At 36.7% G+C, this 25,436-nt stretch overlaps 1 protein-coding gene and 1 long non-coding RNA gene across 3 annotated transcripts in view; one reads left to right on the top strand and one right to left on the bottom strand.

Moving 5' to 3' along the window:
- The window catches only part of ATF7IP2 (activating transcription factor 7 interacting protein 2), a 98,350-nt gene that overhangs the window by 60,526 nt on the left and 12,388 nt on the right, over positions 1-25,436 (top strand). For both annotated transcript variants that reach the window (XM_037069027.1, XM_037069028.1), the window contains 3 exons: positions 20,668-20,738; positions 22,821-22,885; positions 23,327-23,396. In XM_037069027.1, coding sequence (XP_036924922.1) covers positions 20,668-20,738; positions 22,821-22,885; positions 23,327-23,396 — 206 coding nt within the window. The remainder of the gene's footprint in view (positions 1-20,667; positions 20,739-22,820; positions 22,886-23,326; positions 23,397-25,436) is intronic.
- LOC119002939 (uncharacterized) lies at positions 391-21,377 on the bottom strand. The gene is made up of 3 exons (XR_005069841.1): positions 21,366-21,377; positions 15,775-15,777; positions 391-452 (listed from the first exon to the last, which is right to left on the bottom strand). It is a non-coding gene; the product is annotated as an uncharacterized LOC119002939 (long non-coding RNA).

Genomic DNA, 25,436 nt, shown 5'->3' with positions numbered 1-25,436 from the left:
CACGGATGCTGCTGGCTCACTATTTGGGCCATGGTCAACATGGGAGCAAATACCGCAGCCTGGTGGGTGAAATCAAGCACTTCAAGCAGCATCCACTTCATGGCTATGAAGTTACTTCGGCTTCTGAGGAACTCCTGAGGCAGCACTACATTGACCTGAAAGGCCGCCCATTCTATCCCAGGCTGGTGAAGTACATGAGCTCAGGGCCCATGGTAGTGATGGTCAGGGGCTGAATGTGATAAAGAAGGGGAGAATGATGCTTGGGGAGACCAGTCCAGCAGATTTTAAGCCAGACATCCTTGGCAGAGACTTTTTCATTCAAGCAGGCAGGAATATCATTCACAGCAGTGATTGGGTAAAAAGTGCCAATGGTTTAAGCCCAAGAACTGGTTGACTACAAGTCTTGTGCTTTTGACTGGATCTGTGAATAAGACATAGACAAAGCATCAGTCCTCTTTGACTCCACTTGGATGTATCCTTGGACACAGCTCTTTATTCCATTGACTTGGAAGCAATAGGATTGATCTTTTCTAAAGCATAAAGCCGTTGGAAACTAGAGGAGTGAGGGATAACACCATCTACAAAAACCCTAAAACAAAGCTGATGTTGAAATATTGGAAATATTCCTTTAGGATACAAAATAAAATGATGCCTACTGTCACCCCTTTAATATTATACTATTATACTGGGTATCTTGCCTAATGCAAAAAGAAAAAAATTACAGAAAAGTAAAATAAAAGTATTCAAAAAGAAAGAACAGTTAATATTTCTACTCTTCTTAGGTGATTGGGGATCTGCACATGGGGATCTACCTAATACTTTTTAAAGGCCACAGTGTTCCATTGTGTGAATGTCAAACCCTCTCTTTTAGACACTTAAATTGTGTCCATTCTTTTTTTAAAGATTTTATTTATTTATTTTTAGAGAGAGGTGAAGGGAAGGAGAAAGAGAGGGAAAGAAACATTGATGTGTGGGTGCCCGTTACTAGGCACTTGGCCTGCAACCCAGGCATGTGCCCTGACTGGGAATTGAACCAGCGAACCTTTGGGTCCCAGGCCAGCTGTCAGTATACTGAGCCACACCAGCCAGGGCTACTTTTGTTTAATTTATAGAGTACTATTTCAGTCAGTTTTTCAGAGTGTAGTTTTATGGAACTTGACAAGCTGATTTGATTTTTAAGTGTATATGTAAATGTAATAGCTTAAAAGGCCAAGATGTTCTTTAAGTAGAGAAAGAAAATGGAAGGAATTTGCCATCAGAGGTCAGAACATTAAAAAATGCAGTAACTAAGATAGTGTTATATCGGCAAGTATAGCATAATGCGATATTGCCAAGTAGAGAAGTGTAGCAGAGTCCAGAAAGCTATCCATGTATGTATTTGTGTTATGTTGTGATACGTGATGGAGACTATTTGGTAGATCATTTAGGAAATAGTTGACTTTCAGTAAATGGTGGTTAAGTTGCTATTCATTTTCGGTTAAATATGAAAGATATTGGATCCCAGTGCCAGGTTATACATAAAAATCAGTCTCATGGATTAAAGAATTCTCTAAAGGAAAATTCTGAAGCTTTTAGACGGTAATATAAAATATTGTCATGAACTTCAGATAAGGAAAGATTTCTTAAGATGCAAATACCCTTGCAATAAAAGAAAAAAAATGATCAGTTTTACCACATTAAAATTAGAAACTTCTTTTCTCAAAAGGCACAGTAAAGATAGTGAGAAGACAGGACATCGAGTGTGAGAAGATAATCGCAGCACACATAACCTGTAGTGGACTAGTCCCAGAATGTTTATAAAGAACTTCAAATATCAATGAGTAAAACCAGATAATACAAAAGAAAAATGGGCAAAAGACTTGTACATCTGCTTCACAAAAGAGGAAGTCAAATGGCCAATAAATATATGAAAAGGTGCTCATCTTCATTAGTAATCAGGGAAATGCAAATTAAAACCACAGCGAGATTACTATTTCATAACAGGTAAGGAAAAGTAAAACATCCTAAAATAAAACCGCACTAGGTATTGGTGTGGTTTTGAAATAAAGGGAATTGGTTTTATTGAATATTTTGTTGTTGGGTGAGTAAATTGGTATAGTATTTTAGAAAAAAAATAAGGTTTTATCTAGAAATGTAAAGATCTGAATATCCTTTTACCTAGTAGCCCCATCCCTTGATATATACCCCAGCTAAAGATAAGTGCACATGTGCAATAAGATATATGTATAGGAATGTTTATTAGGGGCGTTTTTAAAGCCAAACACTGCAAGGAAAAAATGTCCATCTACAATTGAAAAATTGCAGCAGGTCCATATAGTGGGATTGTGTATGTTAATGAAAGTGGAGGAAGTACAGTCACATACAGCAATATGAGTAACTCCCACAAAGCATTGAAAAGCAGACCTCAAAGAATAGTATGATTTCATTCCAATGAAGTTCAAAAATAGCCAGGAAAAAAGGGGAAAATATGTATGTATATAACTTAGGAATTCAGAGAGGAAACAAGAAAATTAATACTAAAAATGCTAATTTTGGAAGAGATTTATAATATAGGATCAGGCACACAAATTTCTGAAGTGCCGATAATTTAAAATTTGTGGTGGCTATGTGGGTGCTAGTTTTATTAAACTGAACATGTATTTTTAATTCAATTTGAAAATAATTATCTATAAACTAGAAATTTTAAATTATGTGTGTTTTATACAGTCTTACTGATATATCTGAGTTCATGACTACAGATAGTAGTTCATGACTACTTGTTTTCTATTTGCCTCATCTATTTTTATGGTCCTCTGTCCTTACATACGTCTGTCTGTCTGTTTATTTTAGAATTCTTGTGGATCTTCTTTTTCCTTTCCCCATTACCTTTCTGTAGGCAGTGTTTGACTTTAGAACATTTTAACTCCATTTACTCCGACACATCTTTTGTATTTTCATGCATTTTAATTCTACATTATTTTAAATCCCACAAAAGAATGTCACTTTTTTTGTACAATCATTAGTCACTTAGAGTTACCCAAATATTTACCATTTCCATTCTTTTTCATTTCTTTCCGCATTTTCATCTGGGATAATTTTGCTTCTGCCTGCAGAACTCCATTCATTATTTCTTGTTTTAGGTCTTCTCAGGTTAAATTCTGTTGGTTATTTGTTTGGAAATACCCTAATTTTGTCTTCAGTTTTACAGGATATTTTAACATGAGTATTGAATTGTAGATTGACAGTTACTATTTTTCAGCACTTCTGGTGTCAGTATGTTGTCTTCTGACTTCTGTCATTTATTTTCAAAAGTTAGACGTCAGTCTTCTGTTGCTTCTTTGAGGATCATGTCTGTATTTCTCTAGTTCCTTTTAAGATACTCTTCTTTGCTTTTCATCTATATGATGCTAGTTAGGGGCGGTTTTGTTTTGCTTTTTAATTTATCCTGGTTTGGGCTCGTAGTCCTTGTTTCTGTGGCTTGGTATCTTTCATCATCTTTAGGAAATTGTTAGCCATCATCTCTTCAGATGCTGCTTCTGCACCATTCTATCTTTTCTCCCCTCTTGATATTCTAATTACATGCTTCTCTGTACACTCCACCTTTTCTGTTCTTCATGTTGTGCTCAGGGTATTTTCTACTAGCCTCTTTTCCAGTTTATTAATCCTCTCTTTGGTTAGATCCAAGTGGCTGTTAAGCCCATGTATTGAGTTCCATTGGATTCCTTTTTGTAGATTCAAATTCTCTAGTGAAATTCTTCATTTTGTCATCCTTGTGTTAAACATTTTATCACTTATTTTCTGATCCATTTCTCAGGACTTTGGGTTACTTTGAGCTCTATTTCTATTTCTATTTGCAGTTTTTCACCTTTGTCCTGTTTCTTATTGTACCTGCTTTTTAAAAAATAATTTGAATCACAGAACTGGTTGATTTTGGTCACAAATTAGATGAAAAAATGAAGGCTACACTAAGTGAAATAAAGGAAAATGCACAAGGATCCAATAGTGATGGAAAGAAAACTGGGACTCAAATCAAGGGGGTGGACCAGAAGAAAGAAAAAAACAAACAGAAAAGAATGAAGAAACAAGAATTCAAAAAGAAATGAGGAGAGGCTTAGGAACCCCCAGGACATCTTTAAACGTTCCAACATCTGAATTATAGGGGTACTAGAAGGGGAAGAAGAAGAGCAACAAGTGGAAAACTTCTTTGAACAAATAATAAAGGAGAACTTCCCCAATCTGGCAAAGGAAACAGACTTCCAGGAGGTCCAGGAAGCTCAGAGAGTCTCAAAGAATGTGGACCCAAGGAGGAACACACCAAGGCACATCATAATTACATTAGCCAAGATTAAAATGAAGGAGAGAATCCTAGAAGCAGCAAGAGATAAGGAGATAGTTACTTACAAAGGAGTTCCCATCAAACTGTCAGCTGATTACTCAAAAGAGACCTTGCAGGCAAGAAGGAGCTGGAAAGAAGTATTCCAAGTCATGAAATCCAAAGACCTACATCCAATATTGCTTCATCCAGCAAAGCTTTCATTTAGAATGGAAGGGCAGATAAAGTGCTTCTCAGATAAGGTCAAGTTCAAGGAGTTCATCATCACCAAGCCCTTACTATATGAAATGTTAAAGGGACTTATTTAAGAAAAAGAAGATAAAAAATATGAGCAGTGAATGGACAGCAGACTCACAGTTATTAACAACCACACCTTAAAACAAAAGCAAACTAAGTGGACAGCTAGATTGGGAGCAGAGCCACAGAAATAGAGATCACGTAGAAGGTTAGCAACAGGGGAGTGGGAGGAGGAGAAGAGGGTAGAAGGTACAGAGAATTAGTAGCATAGATGGTGGGGCGAAAATAGGGGGAGGGCAAGAGTAGAGTGGGAAATGTAGAAGCTAAAGAACTTACGACACTTGGACATGAACTAAAGGGGGAAATGTGGGTGGGAGGGGGTGTGCAGGGTGGAGGGGAATGAATGGGGGGATGGGACAACTGTAATAGCATAATCAATAAAATATATTTAAAAATTTTTTGAATCGTAGACATTGTGTATTGAAAATTGTAGAGGCCCTAAATGATGTTACCTTCCATCACAGTGGGTTTACCCTGTATTCTGGCAGACAGCAAGGGACACAGCCTTTTTTGATGGTTTTAAAACATGCCTAAATATACTTTAATACTCCTCCCTTTAAAAAGGTGTAGCCTAATTCTCTTTCTTGGGCTATACTTAGTGACAGCAGATAGAATATAACAAAAGTGACAGTATGTAATTAGATCATAAAAGACATCATAGCTTCCTTGCTTTCTCTTGGATTGGTTGTTCTGGGGCAAGGTAATTGCCATGATAGCATGGCAAAAACATAGGATACTTGAGAACATTGAGCAAACTATGCAGAGTTACACATGTGAGGCACCCTGCCAACAGCCATGTGAGTAAGCCGTTTTGGAAGCAGAACCTCCAGCCCCAGTCATGCCTTTACATGAGTATAGCCCCTGCTAAGTCATTATCCTGACTGCAACCCATGAAAGATCCTTAGTCAAAACCCTCCAACTATACTGCTTCCTACTTCTTTACCCACAGAAATATTGAAACTATAAATGTTTATTTTGTAAGCCATTATGTTTGGGATAAACTATTGTATAGTGGTAGATAGATCACACAAATTTCAGTCCACTAGAGAACTGAGCAAAACTGAGGCTGATTTGCAATCTTTATAAGATTCAGTCTATTCTGTTTTTTTCCCCTGTTTCTATGGTGTCACCCTTCAAGAGTTCCACCAAGATGCCTGTGGTGTTTCTTATGGCTCCCCATCAATTGCTGATCTTGTATTCCGATGTTTATCTCCCCAGTACATTTTACTGTAATTTCAGCCACTTTCTGCTTGGCTTCTTAGTATTTCTGGACGGCTTGACAAATGCCTTAAGAGGAACACTACTGGCAAGTGTCTAGTCTACATCTTTATACCCTCGCCTTCCCTGGGATCTTAGTTCCTTAGGTCCTGGCTTCCACCACAGCTTTCTGATCTCTTCAAACACTTATTTTAATTTTTTCTTTAAAATTTTAATAGAGCTTTTCAAATTTTTCAAGTGGGTGTGGCTACATAGTAGCAATTCTGCATAGCAATTTATGTTCTTTTGGAAAATATTTAAGAAATAAAGGAAGATTTTTTTACCAAAAAAAGAAACTTTGTTCACATATGATAAATCTAGAGAAAGCCAGGTTTAATTGTTTTTGTCTGATAGCCCAAGTATTGAAGGAATAAGTGTTATTGCTGACTTTGTATGTATAATAATGATTGGATTTAAGAAGTTCAGGCATTTTTCTTTTTAGAATGTGAAAGCCAGTAACAGCTGAGCTGAAGAATCTCAGAAGAGAAAGCTTATGGACCAGAACATGTATTTGAGAAAGAAGGAACATGGCTTAAATAGGAAGAAAATATTTTTATGTCATGCTGTCATGTCCAAAGATCAAAAGTAAGCATCAAGGTCTAAGGCACCCAAGAACAGACCACTTCACCATTGTTGATTGATTGAAACATTAATATTGTCTAAAGATTAAGTCCTCCGTTGAATTTCTCATGAAGAAATGTTTACAGAGATACAAAAGAGAAAAAAGTAGTTACCAACCACAGTATCTTAAGAAATTTTCTATTTTGCTTGTGTTCTTTCCTATTGATTCTTTAATAGCATTTATTTAGTCTTAAGAATAAACTTACCTCTCTTTTACAGATGAGGAAACCAAGGTAGATTTCTAGCTAGTAAATGAAAGAGCCAGAAATGTAGATGCAGGCAATTTTGTCTTTAGAACCCATGTTCTTAGTCTTCTGTATTAGTATATTAGCTTGAGAATTTTCATTACTAATTTTAGATACAGAAACTTTTCTCCAAGGTAAAATACAAATAGAAAACATGTTAAGTGCATCCAGATGACCATGAAAATCATTAGTGTCCTTAATTTTCCTCTCAGATATGGTTCATTTAAAAGAGCGCTATTATTGGCACCAGTCAGTAGAACAGTTACATGAAAGTTGCATATTTTGAAATGCTTATGGAATTCTGAATAGATTCCAGATTTATAGATAGGTTCTTCAGAATAAAGATTAACAGCTTTATTCACACACACAATCAGTTTTTTTATTTTTTTATTTCTTGATTTGAGGGGGAGAGAGACATTGATTTGCTGTTCTACTTATTTATGCATTCATTGGTTGCTTCTTGTATGTGCCCTGACCAGAGATCAGATCAGCAGCAACCTTGGCATATTGGGACAACACTCTAATAGACTGAGCTACCTGGCCAGGGGACACACAGTTGTTATTAAAGTTAATTAATATAGAATACCTACTGAAAACTATACAAACAGTAAGTGTATAGCTTGATGAGTTTTGACAAGTCCAAATAACGTGAACTATCACCCAGATTAAAATCAATACCGCTAGTATCCAGTCTGGTTTATACCACACTCGCAGTCAGCAGTCCCACACCTACCGTACCAACCCAAGTAACCACCATTCTAACTTCTGACACCTTAAGTTGTTTATATTTGTTCTTCACCTTTATATAAATGGAATCATACTACATGAACTCTGCTGTCTTGCCTCTTTTGCCCATTATATGTTGTGAAATTCATCCAGTCCATTGCTCAACAGCAATAATTTGTTTATTAACAACTTTTGATAGGCATCTGGATTTGTTGATGGGGGAAATGATGAATAGCACTGCTATGAACATTCTTTGACATGTCTTTTGGTAAATGTACTTACAACTGTATTTCTCTTCGATAACTGCCCAGAAGTGGAATTGGTAGGCCAGTAGGCTGTGTGTATTTTCAGATTTTATAGATGCTACCACTTTACCAAAGAAGTTGTACCACATTGTGCTCTCAATGAAAGAACATAGGGTTTTGTTACTTCATATTTTTGCCAACAGTTGGTATTATCTTCCTATTTCATTTTAGCCACACTGGTATGTTTATAACATCACATATTGGTTTTCATTTATATTTCCTTCTAATAATGAAGTTGAGCACATGTTTATGTTTATTAGCCATTGGATATTTTCTTTTCTAAAGTTTCTCTGAAACTTGCACTTTTTTGAGATGCCTTTCTTTTCACATTTTTATCAGAAACGTTAACTCTAAATATCTTTTTCCCAACCCAAATCTTCCCACTTCTGTAAGAGTGTCTTTATATAAATTGACGCTTCTTAATTTCAGTATACTCTATTTCATAGATTCTACTTTTCCGATGAATATTCCATTTGTTTTAACTGTGTTCTCTATCTTTCCTCAATATTCTTAAAACTATTAATCATAGTTTAATTCCATTGTATTATAACTTCAGTATCTGGATTATTTATGCACCTGTTTCTATTGGGGTTCTGTCAGTTTCTGGTCATTTGATTTTTTTGTTGTTGCTGTACTTGATAATTTCTGAAAATTGGTGAGACAAGATTTTTCTCCTCTCTGGCAAATGAAGTAGGGCTTGATCATGTAATCTACTCAGGGAATTATAAATTGGTGCTTGTTTTCATTTAGATAATAATCTTTCTATTTCTTGTACATTCGGATTCCTTTTTTTCATTTTCTTTTTATTTTATTGTTGTTCAAGTACATTTGTCTGCCTTCCCCCCACCGTCATCTCTCCCCCTGACCCCAGCCATCCTCACCTCCCTCCCCAGATTCTACCCTCCCTCAGTTTTGTCCATGCGTCCTTTATAAGTTGTTCCTTCACCCTTTCCCCACCTTATCCCCTCATACCTCCCCTGTTACTTTCTGTTCTTAATTTATATGTCTCTGGTTACATTTTGCTTGCTTGCTTGTTTGTTTTGTTGATTAGGTGCCACTTTATGGTGAGATCATATGGTATTTGCCTTTCACCGCCTGGCTTATTTCCCTTAACATAATGTTCTCCAGTTCCATTCATGGCTGTTGTAAAGGGTAGGAGCTCCTTTTTTTCTGCTACATAGAATTCCATTGTGTAAATGTACCATAGTTTTTTGATCCATTCATTTACTGATGAGCACTTACGCTGCTTCCAGTACTTTTCTATTGTAAATTGTGCTGCTATGAACATTGGGGTGCATAGGTTCTTATGAATTAGTGTTTCAGGATTCTTAGGATATAATCCTAACAGTGCAATTGCCGAGTCAAAAGGCAGATCCATTTTTAGTTTTCAGAGGAAATTCCAGTATGTAATTTCCATGGTAGCTGGATCAGTCTGCAGTCCCACCAATAATGTACTAGGGTTCCCTTTACTCCACACCCTCTCCAACACTTGTTGTTTGTTTGTTTGTGATAGCCATTCTCACCAGTATGAAGAGGTATCTCATTGTGGTTTTAATTTGAATCTCTCTGATGGCTTGTGAAGCCGAGCATCTTTTCATATATCTCTGGCCCCTTTGTATGTCCTCCTTGAAGAAGTGTCTCTTCAAGTCCTTTGCCCATTTTTTAACTGGGTTTTTGTCTTCCTGGAGTGGAGTCATGTGAGTTCTTTATATATTTGGGAGATCAAACCCTTGTCCAAGGTATCATTTGCAAATCTGTTTTCCTATACGGTTGGTTCTCTTTTCATTTTAATGGTGTTTTCTTTAGCCATGCAGAAGCTTTTTAACTTGATGAGATCCCATTTGTTTATTCTTTCCTTTATGTCCCTTGCTGTAGGCCTAGAGGACACACCAATGAAAATATTGCTGTGTAGAATATCTGAGATTTTCCTTCTATGTTCTCCCAAAGGACTTTTATGGTGTCATGACTTATATTTAAGTCTTTTATCCACCTTGAATTTATTTTTGCACGTGGTGGAAGTTGGCGATCAAGTTTAATTTTTTGCATGTAGCTGTCCAACTCTCCCAACACCATTTGTTGTAGAGGCTGTTTTTACTCTATTTTATTGTGCTGCCCGCTTTGTCAGACATTAATTGACCATAGAGACTTGGAGTTATTTCTGGGCTCTCTCTTCTGTTCCATTGATCTATGTGTCTGTTCTTACACAAGTACCAGGCTGTTTTGATTACAATGGCCTTGAAATACATTTCGATACAAGGTATTGTGACCCCTCCAACTTTGTTGTTTCTCAAAAGTGCTGTAGCTATTTGGGGTAATTTATGGTTCCATATAAATTTTTGAAGTGTTCTATATCTGTGAAGTATGCCATTGGTACTTTAATAGGGATTGCATTGAGTCTATAAATTGCTTTGGGTAGTATGGGCATTTTGATGATGTTAATTCTTCTAATCCATGAACACAGTATATGCTTCCATTTGTATCTTCCTTAATTTCTTTCTTTAGTGTTATGCAGTTTTTTGAGCACAGGTCTTAACCTCCTTGGTTAGGTTTATTCCTAGGTATTTTATTTTTCTTGTTGTTATATCAAATGGGATTTTTTCCTGATTTCGGTTTCTGATATTTTATTGTTGGTAAACAAAAATGCCTTTCATTCCTCAATAATGACTTTGTATCCTGCTGTTTTGAAGAAAATTACTTATTAGGTTGCCTAGTTTTTTGATGGAGTCTGTAGGATTTTCTATGTACACTATCGTGTCNTTCCTTAATTTCTTTCTTCAGTGTTGTGCAGTTTTCTGAGCACAGGTCTTTACCTCCTTGGTTAGGTTTATTCCTAGGTATTTTATTTTTCTTGTTGTTGTATCAAATGGGATTTTTTTCCTGATTTCGGTTTCTGATATTTTATTGTTGGTAAACAAAAATGCCTTTCATTCCTCAATAATGACTTTGTATCCTGCTGTTTTGAAGAAAATTACTTATTAGGTTGCCTAGTTTTTTGATGGAGTCTGTAGGATTTTCTATGTACACTATCGTGTCATCTGCAAACAATGACAGTTATGTTTCCTCCTTTCTAACTTGGATGCCTTTTATTTCCTTTTCTTGTGTGATTGCTGTGTCTAGAACTTCCAATACTATGTTGAATAGAAGTGGTGAAAGTGGACAACCTTTTCTTGTTCCTGATCTTGGTGGGAAAGCTTTTCATTTTTGCCCATTGAATATGATGTTGGCTGTAGGTCTCTTGTATGTGGTCTTTATTATGTTAAGGAATAGAGTAATAATAGAGGAATGCTCCCTCTATTCCCACTTTGCTGAGCATTTCCATCATAAATGGATGCTGTATCTTACCTTATCAAATACTTTTTCTACATATATTGATATGATCATGTGATTTTTGTCTTTCCTTTTATGTGATGTATTACATTTATTGATTTGCAAATATTGTACCATCCTTTCATTCCTGGGATGAATCCTACTTGATCATGGTGTATGATCTTTTTAACATGTTGCTGGATGCAGTTTGCCAATATTTTGTTGAGGATTTAGTATCTATGTTCATCAGCGATACTGACCTGTAGTTTTCTCTCTCTGCTGTGTCTTTATCAGGTGTTGGGATGAGAGTGATGCTGGCTTCATAAAAAGAGTTTGGGAGTCTTCTGTCTTCTTGGAATTTTTTGGAATAGCTACTCCAAAATGTTTTAGACTAATTAGCTATTCCTTAAATGTTTTTGTAAAATTCTCTTGTGAAATCATCCAGTCCAAGGCTTTTGTGTGCCCTGTTTGAATTTTGTCAGCTATTATTGGTCTGCTCAGGATTTCTGCTGCTTCTTCATTCAGTTTTGGGAGACTACATTTTTCTAGAAATTTGTCCATTTCACCTGGGTTTTCAAACTTATTGACATATAGTTCTTTGTAGTAATTTCTTACAATCCTCTTGATTTCTGTGGTATCAGTTGTAATCTCTCCTTTCATTTCTGATTTTATTTGAGTCCTCTCTTTTTTTTTTTTCTTGATGAGTCTGCCCAAAGGCTTGTTGATTTTGTTTATCTTTTTAAAGGACCAGATCCTGGATTGATTGATCCTTAGAATTGTTCCTTTAGTCTTTCTGTTGTTTAATTCTGTTCTGATCTTGGCTATTTCCTTTCTTCTACTTGCTCTGGGCTGTCTTTGTTGTTGTTCCTTCAGTCCTTGTAGATGTAGGGTTAGGTTGTTTATTTGAAATGTTTCTTTTTTAGGTAGACCTGTATTGCTCTGAACTTCCCTCTCAGGACTGCCTTTGCTGTGTCCCATAAGTTTTGGGCTGTTCTGAGTTCATTTTCATGTGTTCCCAGGTACTTTTTGATTTCTTCCTTGACCCTATTCTTAATCGATTCATTGACTAATAGCGTGCTATTCAATCTCCATGAATTTGAGTGTTTTTGAGTTTTTTCCTTGAGGTTGGTTTCTAGTTTCAGTCCCTTGTGGTTGGAGAAACTGCTTGATACAATTTCAGTTTTCTTGAGTTTGTTGAGGCTTGTTTTGTGTTCCGTCATGTGCTCCATCTTTGAAAAAGTTCCATGTGCATTTGAAAAGAATGTGTATTTTGCTTCTTTGGGATGAAAGGTTGTATATATATCAGTTAAGTCCATTTGATCTAGGACCTTGTTCAATGCCACAGTATCTTTGTTGATATTTGTTTGGAAGATCTATCCATTTTTTTTGACAGTGGGGTGTTGAAGTCCCCTACTATAATTGTTTTGCTATCAATACATTTCTTGAAGTCCTCCAAGATTTTCCTTATGTATTTGGGTGCTCTATGTTGGGTGCATATGTGTTTATAATATTTTTGTCACCTTGACGGATTCTTCCCTTGAGTATTATGAAGTGTCCTTCTGGGTCTCTTTTTACAGCCCTTGTTTTTAAGTCTGTTTTGTCTGATATGATGAGTATTGCTACCTTGGCTTTTTTTTTTCCTGTCCATTTTCTTGGTATATTTTTTTCTAACCCTTCACTATCAGTCTGTGTAAGTCTTTTGTTCTTAGCTGGCTTTTTTGTAGGCACCCTATGTGTGGGTCATGTTTTCTAATCCATTCAGCTATTCTGTATCTTTTCATTGGAGTATTTAATCCATTAACGTTTAAGGCTATTATTGGTAGGTATTTATTTATTTTTCCTGTTTGTACCTGTGTTCCTCTCTCTCTCACTCTTTTCCTTCCTCTTATAGTAGTCCCTTTAGCATATCTTGTAGTGCTTGTTTGGTGGAGATGTATTCTTTCGACCTTCTTTTGTCTGGGAAACTCCTTTTTTCGTCTTCCAACTTAACTGAGGGCCTCGCTGGGTAGAGTAATCTAGGTTGCAGGCCTTTGTTTTTCATTACTGGGGATACCTCTTGCCATTCTCTCCTGGATTGGTGTGTTTCTCTTGAGAAATCAGCTGCTAGCCTTATCAGAGCCCCTTTGTATGTTAGTTCCTGTTTCTCCCTTGCTGCTTTTAAGATTCTCTCTTCATTTTTAATACTTGGCATGTTAATTATGATATGTCTTGGAGTAGACTTCTTCAGGTTCATCTTGTTTGGGACTGTCTGTGCTTCCTGAACTTGCATGCATTTTTTCCCTCTCCAGGTTCTGAAAATTTTCTGTCATTATGTTTAAACAAGGTTTCTATCCCTTATTCCTTTTCTTCTCCTTCTGGTATCCCTATTATTTGAATGTTGTTGTGTTTCAAGTTATCTTGGAGTTCCCTTAAGCTATCTTCATGTTTTTTGAGCCTTTTTTTGTGCAGCTGCTATACTTGGGTATTTCTTTATACTTTGTCTTCCAGCTCACAAATTTGGTTCTCTGCTTTATCCAGCCTGTTTGTAATTCCTCCTAGTGGGTTTTTTATTTCTGAAATTGTATTGTTCATTTCTTCCTGGTGTTTGTTCATGGTTTCTACTTCCTTTTTCATGTTGTTGTAGTTCTCACTCAGTTCCTTGTAGTTGTCTGTGAGTTCCTCAAGCATCCTTATAACCATTCTTTTGAATTCTGTATCCGATAGTTTAGTTACCCCCATTTCATTTAGCTCTTTTAGTGAAGAGTCTTCCGTTCCTTTTGATTGCAGGTTGATTTTTGTCTCCCCATTTCAGGTGACTGTTTTTGTTTGTTTCTGTGCTTCCTGGTGTTCCACTTTGCTAGCTGTCATTGTAGGGTGAACTTCTATGGTAGGCATTCTGTGGTGTGGTCTTCTTGATCTCCTTGTCTAGATGCTCTAGGGTTGCCCTTTCTTCTGTTTGTGTGGGCTCTCTGGTTGTATTTGTATTTTTAGCTTTTGGTGGTTCCTTTGTTGGTGAGTTCTCTCCTCCAGTAGGTATACTGTTCACAGTGTACCTGTGAATATCAGCTCCCACCTATTCATGTATGTGATCGGTGGCAGGAGGTAGGCAAAATGGATTAAGACAGTGGGAGACTATTCTATGGAATTTTAAAGTTCCAACAAGTAGAGAAGAAATAGGAGATCCTTTGGATAACTGTAATGTTAACCATGAAATTTCACCCAAGCAGCCACTTTTTATAAAAGGTGAAAGAGAGAAAGACTCTTGCTAGAGGGGAGGAGGGTTATTAGATTGTTAGAGGGGAGCTGAATCCAGAAAACAAAGCACTTGTGCAAGGTTAGATGATGAGATACAGTGAGAGTAAAGATAGAAAGTAGGTGTAGTGTGTGAGAGAATAGAGTTTAACCACAACAGTGATGAAGCTCAGGAATAAAGTGAAATGGGCTAAGATCTGCAGGGGTGCTCTGTAGTGTTTACAATTGTATGGAACAATTATTTACAATAGTACTGGAACAAGAATAATATGACAAGAAATATATGATTTGGATAACAAGAAGAGAGTGCATGATCAAGAGTAGTGTGTTTTTGTAACACAAGTGAAGTGAAAGAAGGAAAATTAAAATACAGTATGAAGAAGAGAACAAGGATAACCAGTCAAACAATGCAATTAAACAGAAAAAGAAAAAGGAAAAAAACTAAACAGAAGAAAGAGAAATTTTAAAAAGCAATGAGAAGTAAAAATAATAATTCAAATAAACAATAAAATGCCAGTTTTATGGGGTAGCAAAGTGAAATTTGCCTCAGTTTCTCAGTTTTGGGGGTTAGCCTTGTGCTCCCTCTTTGCATCAGTCTCTGGCCCTTTCACAAGTCAAAGTCTTACTGTTTCACCTGGGGGAAGAAAGAGAGAGAGAGAGGAAAGATAAAACTAAGCCCCGCTGCTGGCTTAACCTGTAGGACAAGTTTTGCTCATCTTCCAGGATACCACAGGAAGAGAGGGGCTGGGCTTCACTTTTCTCCATTTCTGTGGTTTTGGGAGGATGGAGGCCAGGTCTGGGCCATAATATCCACAGTTGCCCAACCTGTAACCCAGGCCCTTTGTGAGATGCCGTGTCCCCATTGTCCATCCGCGCCAGGCCTGCACCTTTAATCCACCAGTTGCACGGAGGTCCATGCACTGGCTTCTTCCTTGCTCTGGGCGAGCCCACTGAAGCTGGAGCCCACTGCTGGGCAGGCAGCTCCAAACACCCTCAGGGTAAGTGGTGTGAGCCAGCCACTGGGCAAGCTGCTCTCCATTTTTTTATTTTATTTTTATTTTTTTGAGTAAAAGCCTCTTGTTTAAGCCCACTGTTCTTAACAAGAGCTGCTGGGCTTTTCATACAGCCCCACTTTCTAACCAGTCTGGAGACTATCTGGGTCAGTGTCCAGCACGGCCCAATACTTCTCCCTTCTCCAGGTGTCACTCATTTCCCCAGTTTCTCTGGTAATGACCTAGCTAGCATCCACAGTCCCAGCGGATGTACACAGCCTCTGTGTCTCCCACTTCGTCTGTATTCCTCCCAGGGACTTTAAGCATCCAGGTCCTTCCTGGTGCTGGGCTGCCTTCTCTTCTCTTGTAGGGGAGGAAGCTGGTGATCTAACTCCTCCAAGGCTCCTGCAGCAGGCGCCAGGTGTGGGGCCCCAGCAGCCTAGTTCCCTGCACAGATACCAGGGACCTTAGCATCCCAACACAGTCTCCTCACTGTCTGCTTTTCAATGTCCTCTACAATTTTTGGCCTCCAAACTTCATATAAGCTGTGATTCCATTGGCTGTTCACTCTATTCCTCAGAAGATCGGCCAGGTGTTCCAGCTGCCCCCAGGGAGAACTGGGCTCTGCTCCCACCTACCTTGCTGCCATCTTCCATCTCCCATTCTGGTTCTTAAGACATTGCCCTCCGTGGATTCCAGGAACATACGAAACTACAAGAGGATGGAGAAAGAACCATTGAAAAGAAGAAGGCCAAACATTTCTTGGCAGTTTTACAGAGGTCAGGTATTTTGCTTTCCCACTGGCTGTGATGTTGTCCCATGAAATGTCATGGAACAGCAGGAAGAGTCTTTAAATGGGTATAGCTATAATGGGGCTAAATTAGTCCTGGACTAAAGACAACAGTGGACTTGCCCAAGGATTCACACAAATTCTGAATAATTCATCTGCATGCCAAAACAAAGTCCAACACTCTTTGAAGGGATGAAACATCATCCAACAGTGTAAATATTACAGTGCCAGGCATCTAATCAAAAGCAGATATGCAAAGTAACAAGTAATCCATAACAAGGAGAAAATAGAAATGATTAAAACAAGTATGGAAACTTAGCAGACAACAATGTAAAGCAGCTATCATCAGTATGTTCTTTGTGTTCATCAGTATAGTGGGAAATGTTAACATGATGAAAAAAATAGGAGGTATGCAGGGGAAAAGACCTAAATTGAACTTCAGAGTTGAAAAAGACAATAAAGTGAAAAGTACATTGGATAAGACCAACAACAGAATAACTCATTTTTTTAAGTCAGTGAAATAGCACTAGAAACTATTCAAACAAAAGCACGAGGAGAAAAAGACTAACAAAAAAGTGAACATAGAATTAGAGACCTATGAAACACTATCAAATAGTCTAATATATATATTATATAGTCATATATATAACTGGAGTATCACTAGGCAGGAGGCATTCAGATCAGAAAAATATAATGTCTTAAAATTTTTCCAAATTTGGTGAAAATTCTAAATCCATAAATATAAAAAGAAATTAACAAATTTAAGCAGAAAAAGTGTAAAGAAAAACCACATTATAATCATATTGCTGAAAGTCAGTGGTAACAAAATCTTAAAAGCAGCCAGAGAGAAAAGACACATTATGCAGAAAGAATCAAAAATAGGAACATCAGAAGACCTCGCTGCAGACTATGCAAACTGGAGGATACCGCTAAAGCACTGAAAGAAAACTATTCAAATTTTTACACTTGGTGAAAATATATTTCAGACATGTAGAGGAACAAAGGGTTTTTCACACTAAAAAAAAAAGTGAAAAGAATCCATCAGCAGCAGACCTGCACTACAGACCTGCACTACCTGCACCACAAGAAATGTTAAAGAGGCTCTAGCTGGTGTGGCTCAGTGAGTTGAGCATCAGCTTCTAAACCAAAATGTTGCAGTTCAATTCCTGGCCAGGATACCAGTTGGGGTGGGGGAGGGGAGTGCAAGAGGCAACCAATTGGTGTTTCTCATCTCTCACATCAATGTTTCCATTCAAAAAGTAAATAAAATTTTTAAAAATATATTTTAAGTGAAATGTTAAAGGAGGTTCTTCAGGCAGAAGGAAAATTATACCAAATGGAAATTTAGATCTATACAGGTAAAGTAATGAAAGAAGGGCTGGAAATTAAATGTATATAGATGAATATAAAATTTCCTGTTTCTATGTAGGAGATGTGTGTGTGTGTATTATACTACCTCTGTAATATGTAGTGTTTGTGTGTATTGTACTGTTTCTCTAGTATTTCTATGTACAGGCAACAAGCGGTAGGAATTTCATATTTAAAATTGGTACCATTGACAATAATATCAAAGAATTATATACATAGGGATAAAGTTGCCAAAATATCTGTAAGACCTAACTTCAAAACTACAAAGTAGGCTTCAGATTTCCAGTCCAGCATGTAAGGAGTCTTAACTATTCTAACAACAATTAAAAAGCTGAACAAACTGTGAAAATACCAACAATTCTTCTTAGCTCCATCAGAGAAATAGGGTCACAGAGCAAACTACTGACCCCAAAGTTGGAGAGACAAACAGGTGGAAACGAGAATCACAACCTACTGGAATTGGAACAGAAACCCACAAGCAGAAACCTCCATGGGAACTAGTGTGGAGATATGAAAATCTAAAACTCTGGGGTCAGGGGGACAGTTACAGGGGAACACCCACACTTTGGTGAGTTTTACCTCCAGAAGCTCTGGCAGGGCCTCACAGTGAATATTGGAGGGAAATCTCATGTTTCCAGCAGGAGGAAGGTAAAAGGAACCTTCTTAAATACACCAACAGAGCTGTCTCTTAACAAGGCTGCCCTTGGGAGAAACTTGTCAGAACTTAACCTACCCAAGGGAAAGGAAATACCCAACTCCTGCTCCCTGTAGCTTTCCACGTGGAGGAAGAAAATACCTAACTCTAAGCCCCTCTAGCCAAACTGTCTGACTTAAGAGGGGCCTGGGAATGAAGGCTACTGAGAAGCACTAGTCAAGTTCACATTCCAGGGGCACAGACTAACTAAAAGACTGAGACCTAATTATAGGACTAATAGAATGCTTCCCCTCCCCCACATCTTAACCAATACATTACCAAAGGTCTGTTTCTAAAACAGTATAATGTTATATATGAAAGTGGACTTGAATTAGTTGTATATGTGGATCACAAACTCTAAGGCAATCACCAGGAAAAGAAATATAATTGATATGTTAAAAAAGGAGAGAAAGTGGAATCATACAAAATTTTATTCAGAATCACCAAAACTTAGAAGCAACCAAGATGTCCTTAAGTAGGTGAACTGATAAATAACCTATGGTACATTCAGAGAGTGGAATATTAACAGTGCTTAAAAAGTAAAGAAGAAAAAGAAAAATTAGCTATCAAGCTTTGAAAAGACATGAAGGAAACAAATGCATATTAACTAAGTGAACGAAGCAATTTGAGAAGGTTATATACTGTATGATTCCAGCCTAAAACCCTCTAGAAGAGACAAAAGTAATGGAGACAATAAAAAGATCAATTGTTGCCAGTAATGCCTTTACTAGAGAGAAATGAATAGGCAGATCATGGGATTCTTTAGGGCAGAGGAACTATCCCACATGGTATTATAATGGTGGGTGCATGTCGTACATTTGTCAAAACCCATAGCATGTACATTAAGAGTGAACCTTACTGTAAACTGTGGACTTCAGGTGGTAATGTGTCGGTGTAGGTTCATCAGTTGTAACAAGCGTACCATTTTGGTACAGGATTTTGATACTTGGGGTGGTGGAAAGAGTAGGGAACAGTACAGGGAACTCTGTACTTTCCACTAAATTTATAAACCTAAAGCTACTCTAAAGTATTACTTCTTTGAAAGTACAAGTTTTGCTGAGAGAAGCTAAAGATCCTAAATGTATAGAGATATGCCATATTCACAAATCCAAATTAATTATTAATGTCACTTTTCCTGCATTGTTCTGTACATTTCATGCAATCTCAGTCAAAATCCTGACAGCATTTTTTGTAGACTCTAACAATCTGATTGAAAACTTATGTGAAATGGAAAAGACCTAGAAAATGAAGACAATGTGAAAGAACAACAAAGTTGGAAGACATAAACTACTTGAGTTTAAAGACTTACTTTCAAGCTATAATAACGAAGACAATGGTGTAGACATAAGAACAGACGTGTAATAACGAAGACAATGGTGTAGACATAAGAATAGACGTGTAAATCAATGGACAGCTTAGAAAGTATACATAGAGCTCACTGGTTTTTAAGAAAGATGCCAAAGTAATTTAATAATGAAGAGATAGTCTTCCCAACAAATACTGAATTAACCAGAGGAGAAAAGTGAATCGTAACTCTTATCATATGCAAAAATAGCTTGAAATGAATTATAGATTTAAGTACAAAAAGTAAAAATTAAAAACATCTGTAAGGAAGTGGTATAGAAAAATCATCTAGCAATTTTATGGGCTTAATGAAATTTGTGTCAAGATCTTAACAAAAATTCTGATTTAAATGTCAGCTCATAGAAGTGGTATCAGGGTCAAATGGAAGCAGAAGTCTTCTGACTCAGGGTATTCTGTAACTACAAGCATCATTTACCATCAATGCCTCAGTTTAGTAAATGTGTGGTAAATATTGCTATCATAGTGATAAAATGTAGTTGCAGAATTAACTTTTAATAGCTTTGTTACAGTCCTATATCTGTAAGTCAGAGTATCTTTAAAAGTTTTTATTCAGACCCTGGCTGGTGTAGCTCAGTGGATTGAGCATGGGCCTGCGAACCACACGATCGCAATTCGATTCCCAGTCAGGGCACATGCCTGGGTTGCAGGCCAGTTCCCAGCAGGGGATGCACCAGAAGCAACCATACATTGTTATGTCTCTCCTCTCCTTCCCTTCCCTTCTAAAGATAAATAAAAAATTTAAATATATATATATATATATATATAAGTTTTTATTCATTTAAATGTTGGTTCATTTTCATGAAGGCAAGTATATGTGCTATAGTGACTTTATATTTCCCACACTATGTATATTGTATACTTACAGAGGATGTATTTGAACTCATTGTAAGTGAATCTATACTGAGTTTTCAAGGTCCAATGTTATTGGATGTCATGAACTTTTGGTCATATAATTAGTTATATGACCAAGAAACCCCAAGAAACATGGGGTTTCTTGGGTATTTGGTTTTATCACTCCCATACCCCCCCACACAATTATGAGATTAAAATATATCAGTTGTAAAAGGTTATGTAAGAAGAATTCTAACCATTGATTGTATGTTTAAGCCTAATGCATGTTTAGTTCATTTCCATTTTTTATTTTTTTTGTCATTTTAGTAACGATGATGTTATGTTGGTTTCTGTGGAAAGCCCTAGTTTCACAACACCAATTACATCAAATCTAACAGGTATCTTAAGTTGATTAAAATGTAGTCTACCAAATTAGAGAGCTTCAAATAAGCAATTGTTTAGCTAATTGAATATTGTCTTTCAATAAAATTCTCTCAAAAGTATTTTGAGTTATATTTGATTTATATTACTTAAGTAAATAAGTGACCTCTTAATATAATTGAGGTTTCTTTTTAAACTTGTATGTATCAATTTATAGCCTTTTGTTTCTGAACTGTCTGTTTAATGGCTTTATAAGTTATAAAAAAAACTACTTGTCTTTCATACACATTATTTTTACTTGTTTGCTCTGGCCTGTGTTGGTGGTTTGTTTTTTGTCTTGACTATTAAGTTATCTTATAGTCTACCCAAGGTTTACAGTTTGGCTATTCCTCAGTATCTTTGATTACTATTTTTAATTTTTGGTGTTTTTATAATATTGTTGTTGCTCTTTACAGTTTCTGTCTTGTTACACTTATGTAAGAAATCTTTAACCTTAAACTTCCGACAAGTTTCCCCTCAAAATAACTCTTCTGTTTATTTTTATTTATTTTATTGTTTTTCAAATACAGTTGTCTCCATTTTCCCCCATCCCCTCCCCCACACCCTACCCACCCCCATCTCCCACTCCCCACCCTCAGTCCTACTCCCCTTTGGCTTGCCCATGGGTCCTTTATACATGTTTCTTGATGACCTTTCCCCTTCTTTCCCTCATTATCCCCTTCCCCACTCCCCTCTGGTTACTGGCAGTCTATTCTTTATTTCAATGTCTATTTATATTTTGCTAGCTTGTTTGTTTTGTTAATCCAGTTCCACTTATAGGTGAGATTATATGGTATTTGTCTTTTACCGCCTGGCTTATTTCACTTAGCGTAATGATCTCCAGTTCCACCCATGAGATACCACTTCAGATCAGTCAGAATGGCCATCATAACCAAATCAACAAACATCAAGTACTGGAGAGGTTGTGGAGAAAGGGGAACCCTAGTACACTGTTGGTGGGAATGCAGACTGGTGCAGCCAATGTGGAAAACAGTATGGAATTTACTGAAAAAACTAAAAATGGACCGGCAGTTCCACTGCTGGGATTATACCCTAAGAATCCTGAAACACCAAATCAAAAGAACCTGTGCACCCCAATGTTTATAGCAGCACAGTTTGCAATAGCCAAATGTTGGAAGTAACCTAAGTGCCCATCAGTAAATGAGTGGATCAAAAAACTAGTAAACTAGTACATTTACACAATGGAATACTATGCAGCAGAAAGAAAGAAGGAGCTCCTACCCATCAAAATAACTCTTTTGTTGGCCCATAATTTCTCATTCAAAATTGTCCATTTCCTTTTCATTTTTTGTGATATATTAGAGTATTTGCATCTTAATTTCAGAAATCTTTGCCTGTGCTTATATAGCTACTTAATTGTCCCTTTGGTATGGGCAGTTAAGATTATGAATAAAGCCCTGGCCAGTGTGGCTCAGTTGGTTGAGTGTTGTCCCTCAAACCGAGAGGCTGTAGATTCGATTTCCAGTTAGGGTACATGCCCAGGTGTGGGTTCAATACCTGATCGGGGCACATGGAAGAGGCAACTGATTGATTTCTCTCTCACATCAATGTTTCTTTCCCTCTCTTTTTCCGTTTCTTCCCCTCTTTCTGGAATCAATAAAAGAAAATAATTTTTAAAGATTGTGAATAATATAGCTTAAGGAACATTAAACATTTATCTGAGGCTTTCTTAGTGGTTCTACAAAGAATGCTTAGCCATCTCAGATAGCCTAATATAAAGATACTAAATAGAAAATGTGTACATTTCCAAGTTTATCTCTTCAAATCATATTTATAGATAGCTTTTCAAGAGTTACTAGTACAGTTGCAGAGTTACAGAAGGATAACATCTTTTGAACCAAAGTTAGATTTTATTTTTGTACTTGCTTGTCAGTCTTCAGAATAGGTAAAGTCAATTGAGTTACTTTTTATGATTGTATAATAAATTAATAATTAGCATTCCATTATTGTGTTTCACTGTTCATATATAATGAAGTCCATAAATATTTAATATTTTAATAAATTTGTCAAATGCTCATATGTTAATAATTTTCTTTCAGGTTCTGGGAAAGTTACATCAGGAAATTCTAATAATTCACCTAATGCTGATACTAAAGTTATTATGGTAGGTAATACATACTGTCTTTGAATGTTGTTTATTTGAATATGTTAGTTCTAGGAACTTTAGTTTGCTGCATGTTGGACGGTTAAGCTTTGTTATTCATTCTTTGGGAGATTTGTTCTCTGAGATATTAATGTCTGACTAGTTGGTATAACCAGGTGCCAATCTAGCTTAAATGTTAAAAAGCAAACAGCTTAATGATAAACATATATTACAGTCACGCATACCAAATTAATTTTTTGGGATTCTGCCTAGTTATATTCTCAGAAACTATACAGTATTTCGAGAGATTCTTTGTCACAGGAGAGTTAAATTAAACCATAAAAACTTTAAAAATGTTCAGTCTCTAGCTTCTGTATAGTAATTTAAAATGGCGAGTTTTATTTTTTAAAACCATTTTTGTTATTGAGGCAAAACTCTTATTTTTTTAATCTAACTCTTCAGGCTGTCGAGAAAAAGAAACTTGAGTCTGTGATTGATCTGACAAAAGAAGGCCGATCAAACTGCAACGCAGGTAAAGGATTTGTCTTTTAAAGAGGGAAGGATAACACTCAAAATGTGTTTGGCCTGTTTATTACGTTTGTTTTTGTGTGTGTGTGTTTTATAGCTGTATGCAATTTAATCACATGTATAGATTCATTTATTTGTCAGAACAATCACATTACACAACTGTGCTCTCACTATAGGATTCCCTCATGCTTTCCATTGTATAGGCACACCTACTTTCTGTCCTCAGTGTCTTAACCAGGACAACCATAAATCTATTTTTACCTTTATAATTATGTTATTTGCTGATGTTATATAAATGTGATGCTATAGTATGTATCCTTATGAAATTGGCTTCTTTCATTTACCATAATTCCCTGTGAGGGTCATCTAAGTTGTTGGGTGTATTAGTAGTATTGCTTTTTATTGCTGAGTAGTATTCCATGATATGGATGTACAACTATTTATGTATAGTAGTTTATCCATTCGCTCATTGAAAGATACCTAGATTGTTTAAGGCTATTATGAATCTCTTTTTTTTTCACCTGTGACACACAAGTTTATTTCCTTAATTGTAACAATGGCAGTTGTGAGACGATGCTAAAGCATGTAAACAAATCCAACAAAAAGCAGTGGAGCAAAAAAGGAGAGACTTTATTCAAGTAACAGTTTGCAGACCTGGAAAACAAGGCCTCAATTACAAAGTGGGTTCTCCTGAGATAAAGAAGAGGCAAATTTTTTTTGTGGAAAACTTCCCATCCTTAGTTCCCATTTTAATCTGCTTCATGTAAATGAGGTTTCCAAATTGTACAATTTGGATTGTTTGGTATACCTTTTTTTTTTTTTGCATTTTTTGTATTTTATTGTTTTTTAAATATAGTTACCTGCCTTTTCCTCCCACCCCAGCCACCCCTATGAGGGCAGTGTACATTTAAATAAGGGTAGATTTTGTACAGTTCTGATTGGTTGGGACAGTTCATAGTCGATTGGTTGGATGATAACTTGGAAGTAACAGAACAAAGAACTTCTCTGCAGTGACTGACACAGGCAGCAGCATAAACAAACAGGGGAAACCAGGAGTTCAGCTTGGGAGTCTTAGAGGACCCTGTCAGTACTAGATTTTTAATTTTGAAGTTAGGACCACTTAACTCTATGGAGGGAGTCTGAGTCCATCACAGGTATATCATGGAAGTGTAGGGGGAATGACAGCAGGGCCCTATTTCTCAGATTTAAACAGGAGAAATAAAGCACAGGCTTTGAGGGCTGGTAATCAATGATACAGTTTCACCTCTTTATAACTATACTTGAATGTTTATAGTACTTTTTCATGAAATGTTTGAATTCTACTTATTAGCGTGAGCAAATTATGTAATATTTTTATTTTTTATTTATTTTTTTAATTTGCCACTGCAGCTTTATTTATTTTTTTAATATATTTTATTGATTATACCATTACAGTTGTTCTATTCCCCCCCTCCATTCCCCTCCACCCACACCCTCTCTCCCCCACCATTCTCCCCCCTTAGTTTATAACCACATGTCTCAAGTTCTTTAGATTCTGTATTTCCCCCACTATTCTTGCCCTCCCCCCTATCTATTTCTACCTACTGGCTATGCTATTTTCTGTACCTTCCTCCCCCCTTTTCCTCCTCCCACTCCCCTGTTGCTAACCCTCCATGTGTTCTTCATTTCTATGGTTCTGCTCCTGATCTAGCTGTCCTCTTGGTTTGCTTTTGTTTTAGGTGTGGTTGTTAATAACTGTGAGTTTGCTGTCCTTTCACTGTTCATATATTTCATCTTCTTTTTCTTATATAAGTCCCTTTAGCATTTCATATAATAAGGGTTTGGTGATGATGAACTCCTTGAACTTGACCTTATCTGAGAAGCACTTTATCTGTCCTTCCATTCTAAATGAAAGTTTTGCTGGATAAAGCAATCTTGGCTGTAGGTCTTTGGATTTCATGACTTGGAATACTTCTTTCCAGCCCCTTCTTGCCTGTAAGGTCTCTTTTGAGAAATCCGCTGACAGTCTGATGGGTACTCCTTTGTAGGTGACTGTCCCCTTATC

The sequence above is a fragment of the Sturnira hondurensis genome, unplaced genomic scaffold, assembly GCF_014824575.4.
Source record: "Sturnira hondurensis isolate 20B ecotype Veracruz unplaced genomic scaffold, ASM1482457v3 Scaffold0018337, whole genome shotgun sequence".
In the NCBI taxonomy this organism is placed as follows: Eukaryota; Metazoa; Chordata; class Mammalia; order Chiroptera; family Phyllostomidae; genus Sturnira; species Sturnira hondurensis.
This window is presented reverse-complemented; position numbering and strand designations above follow the sequence as displayed.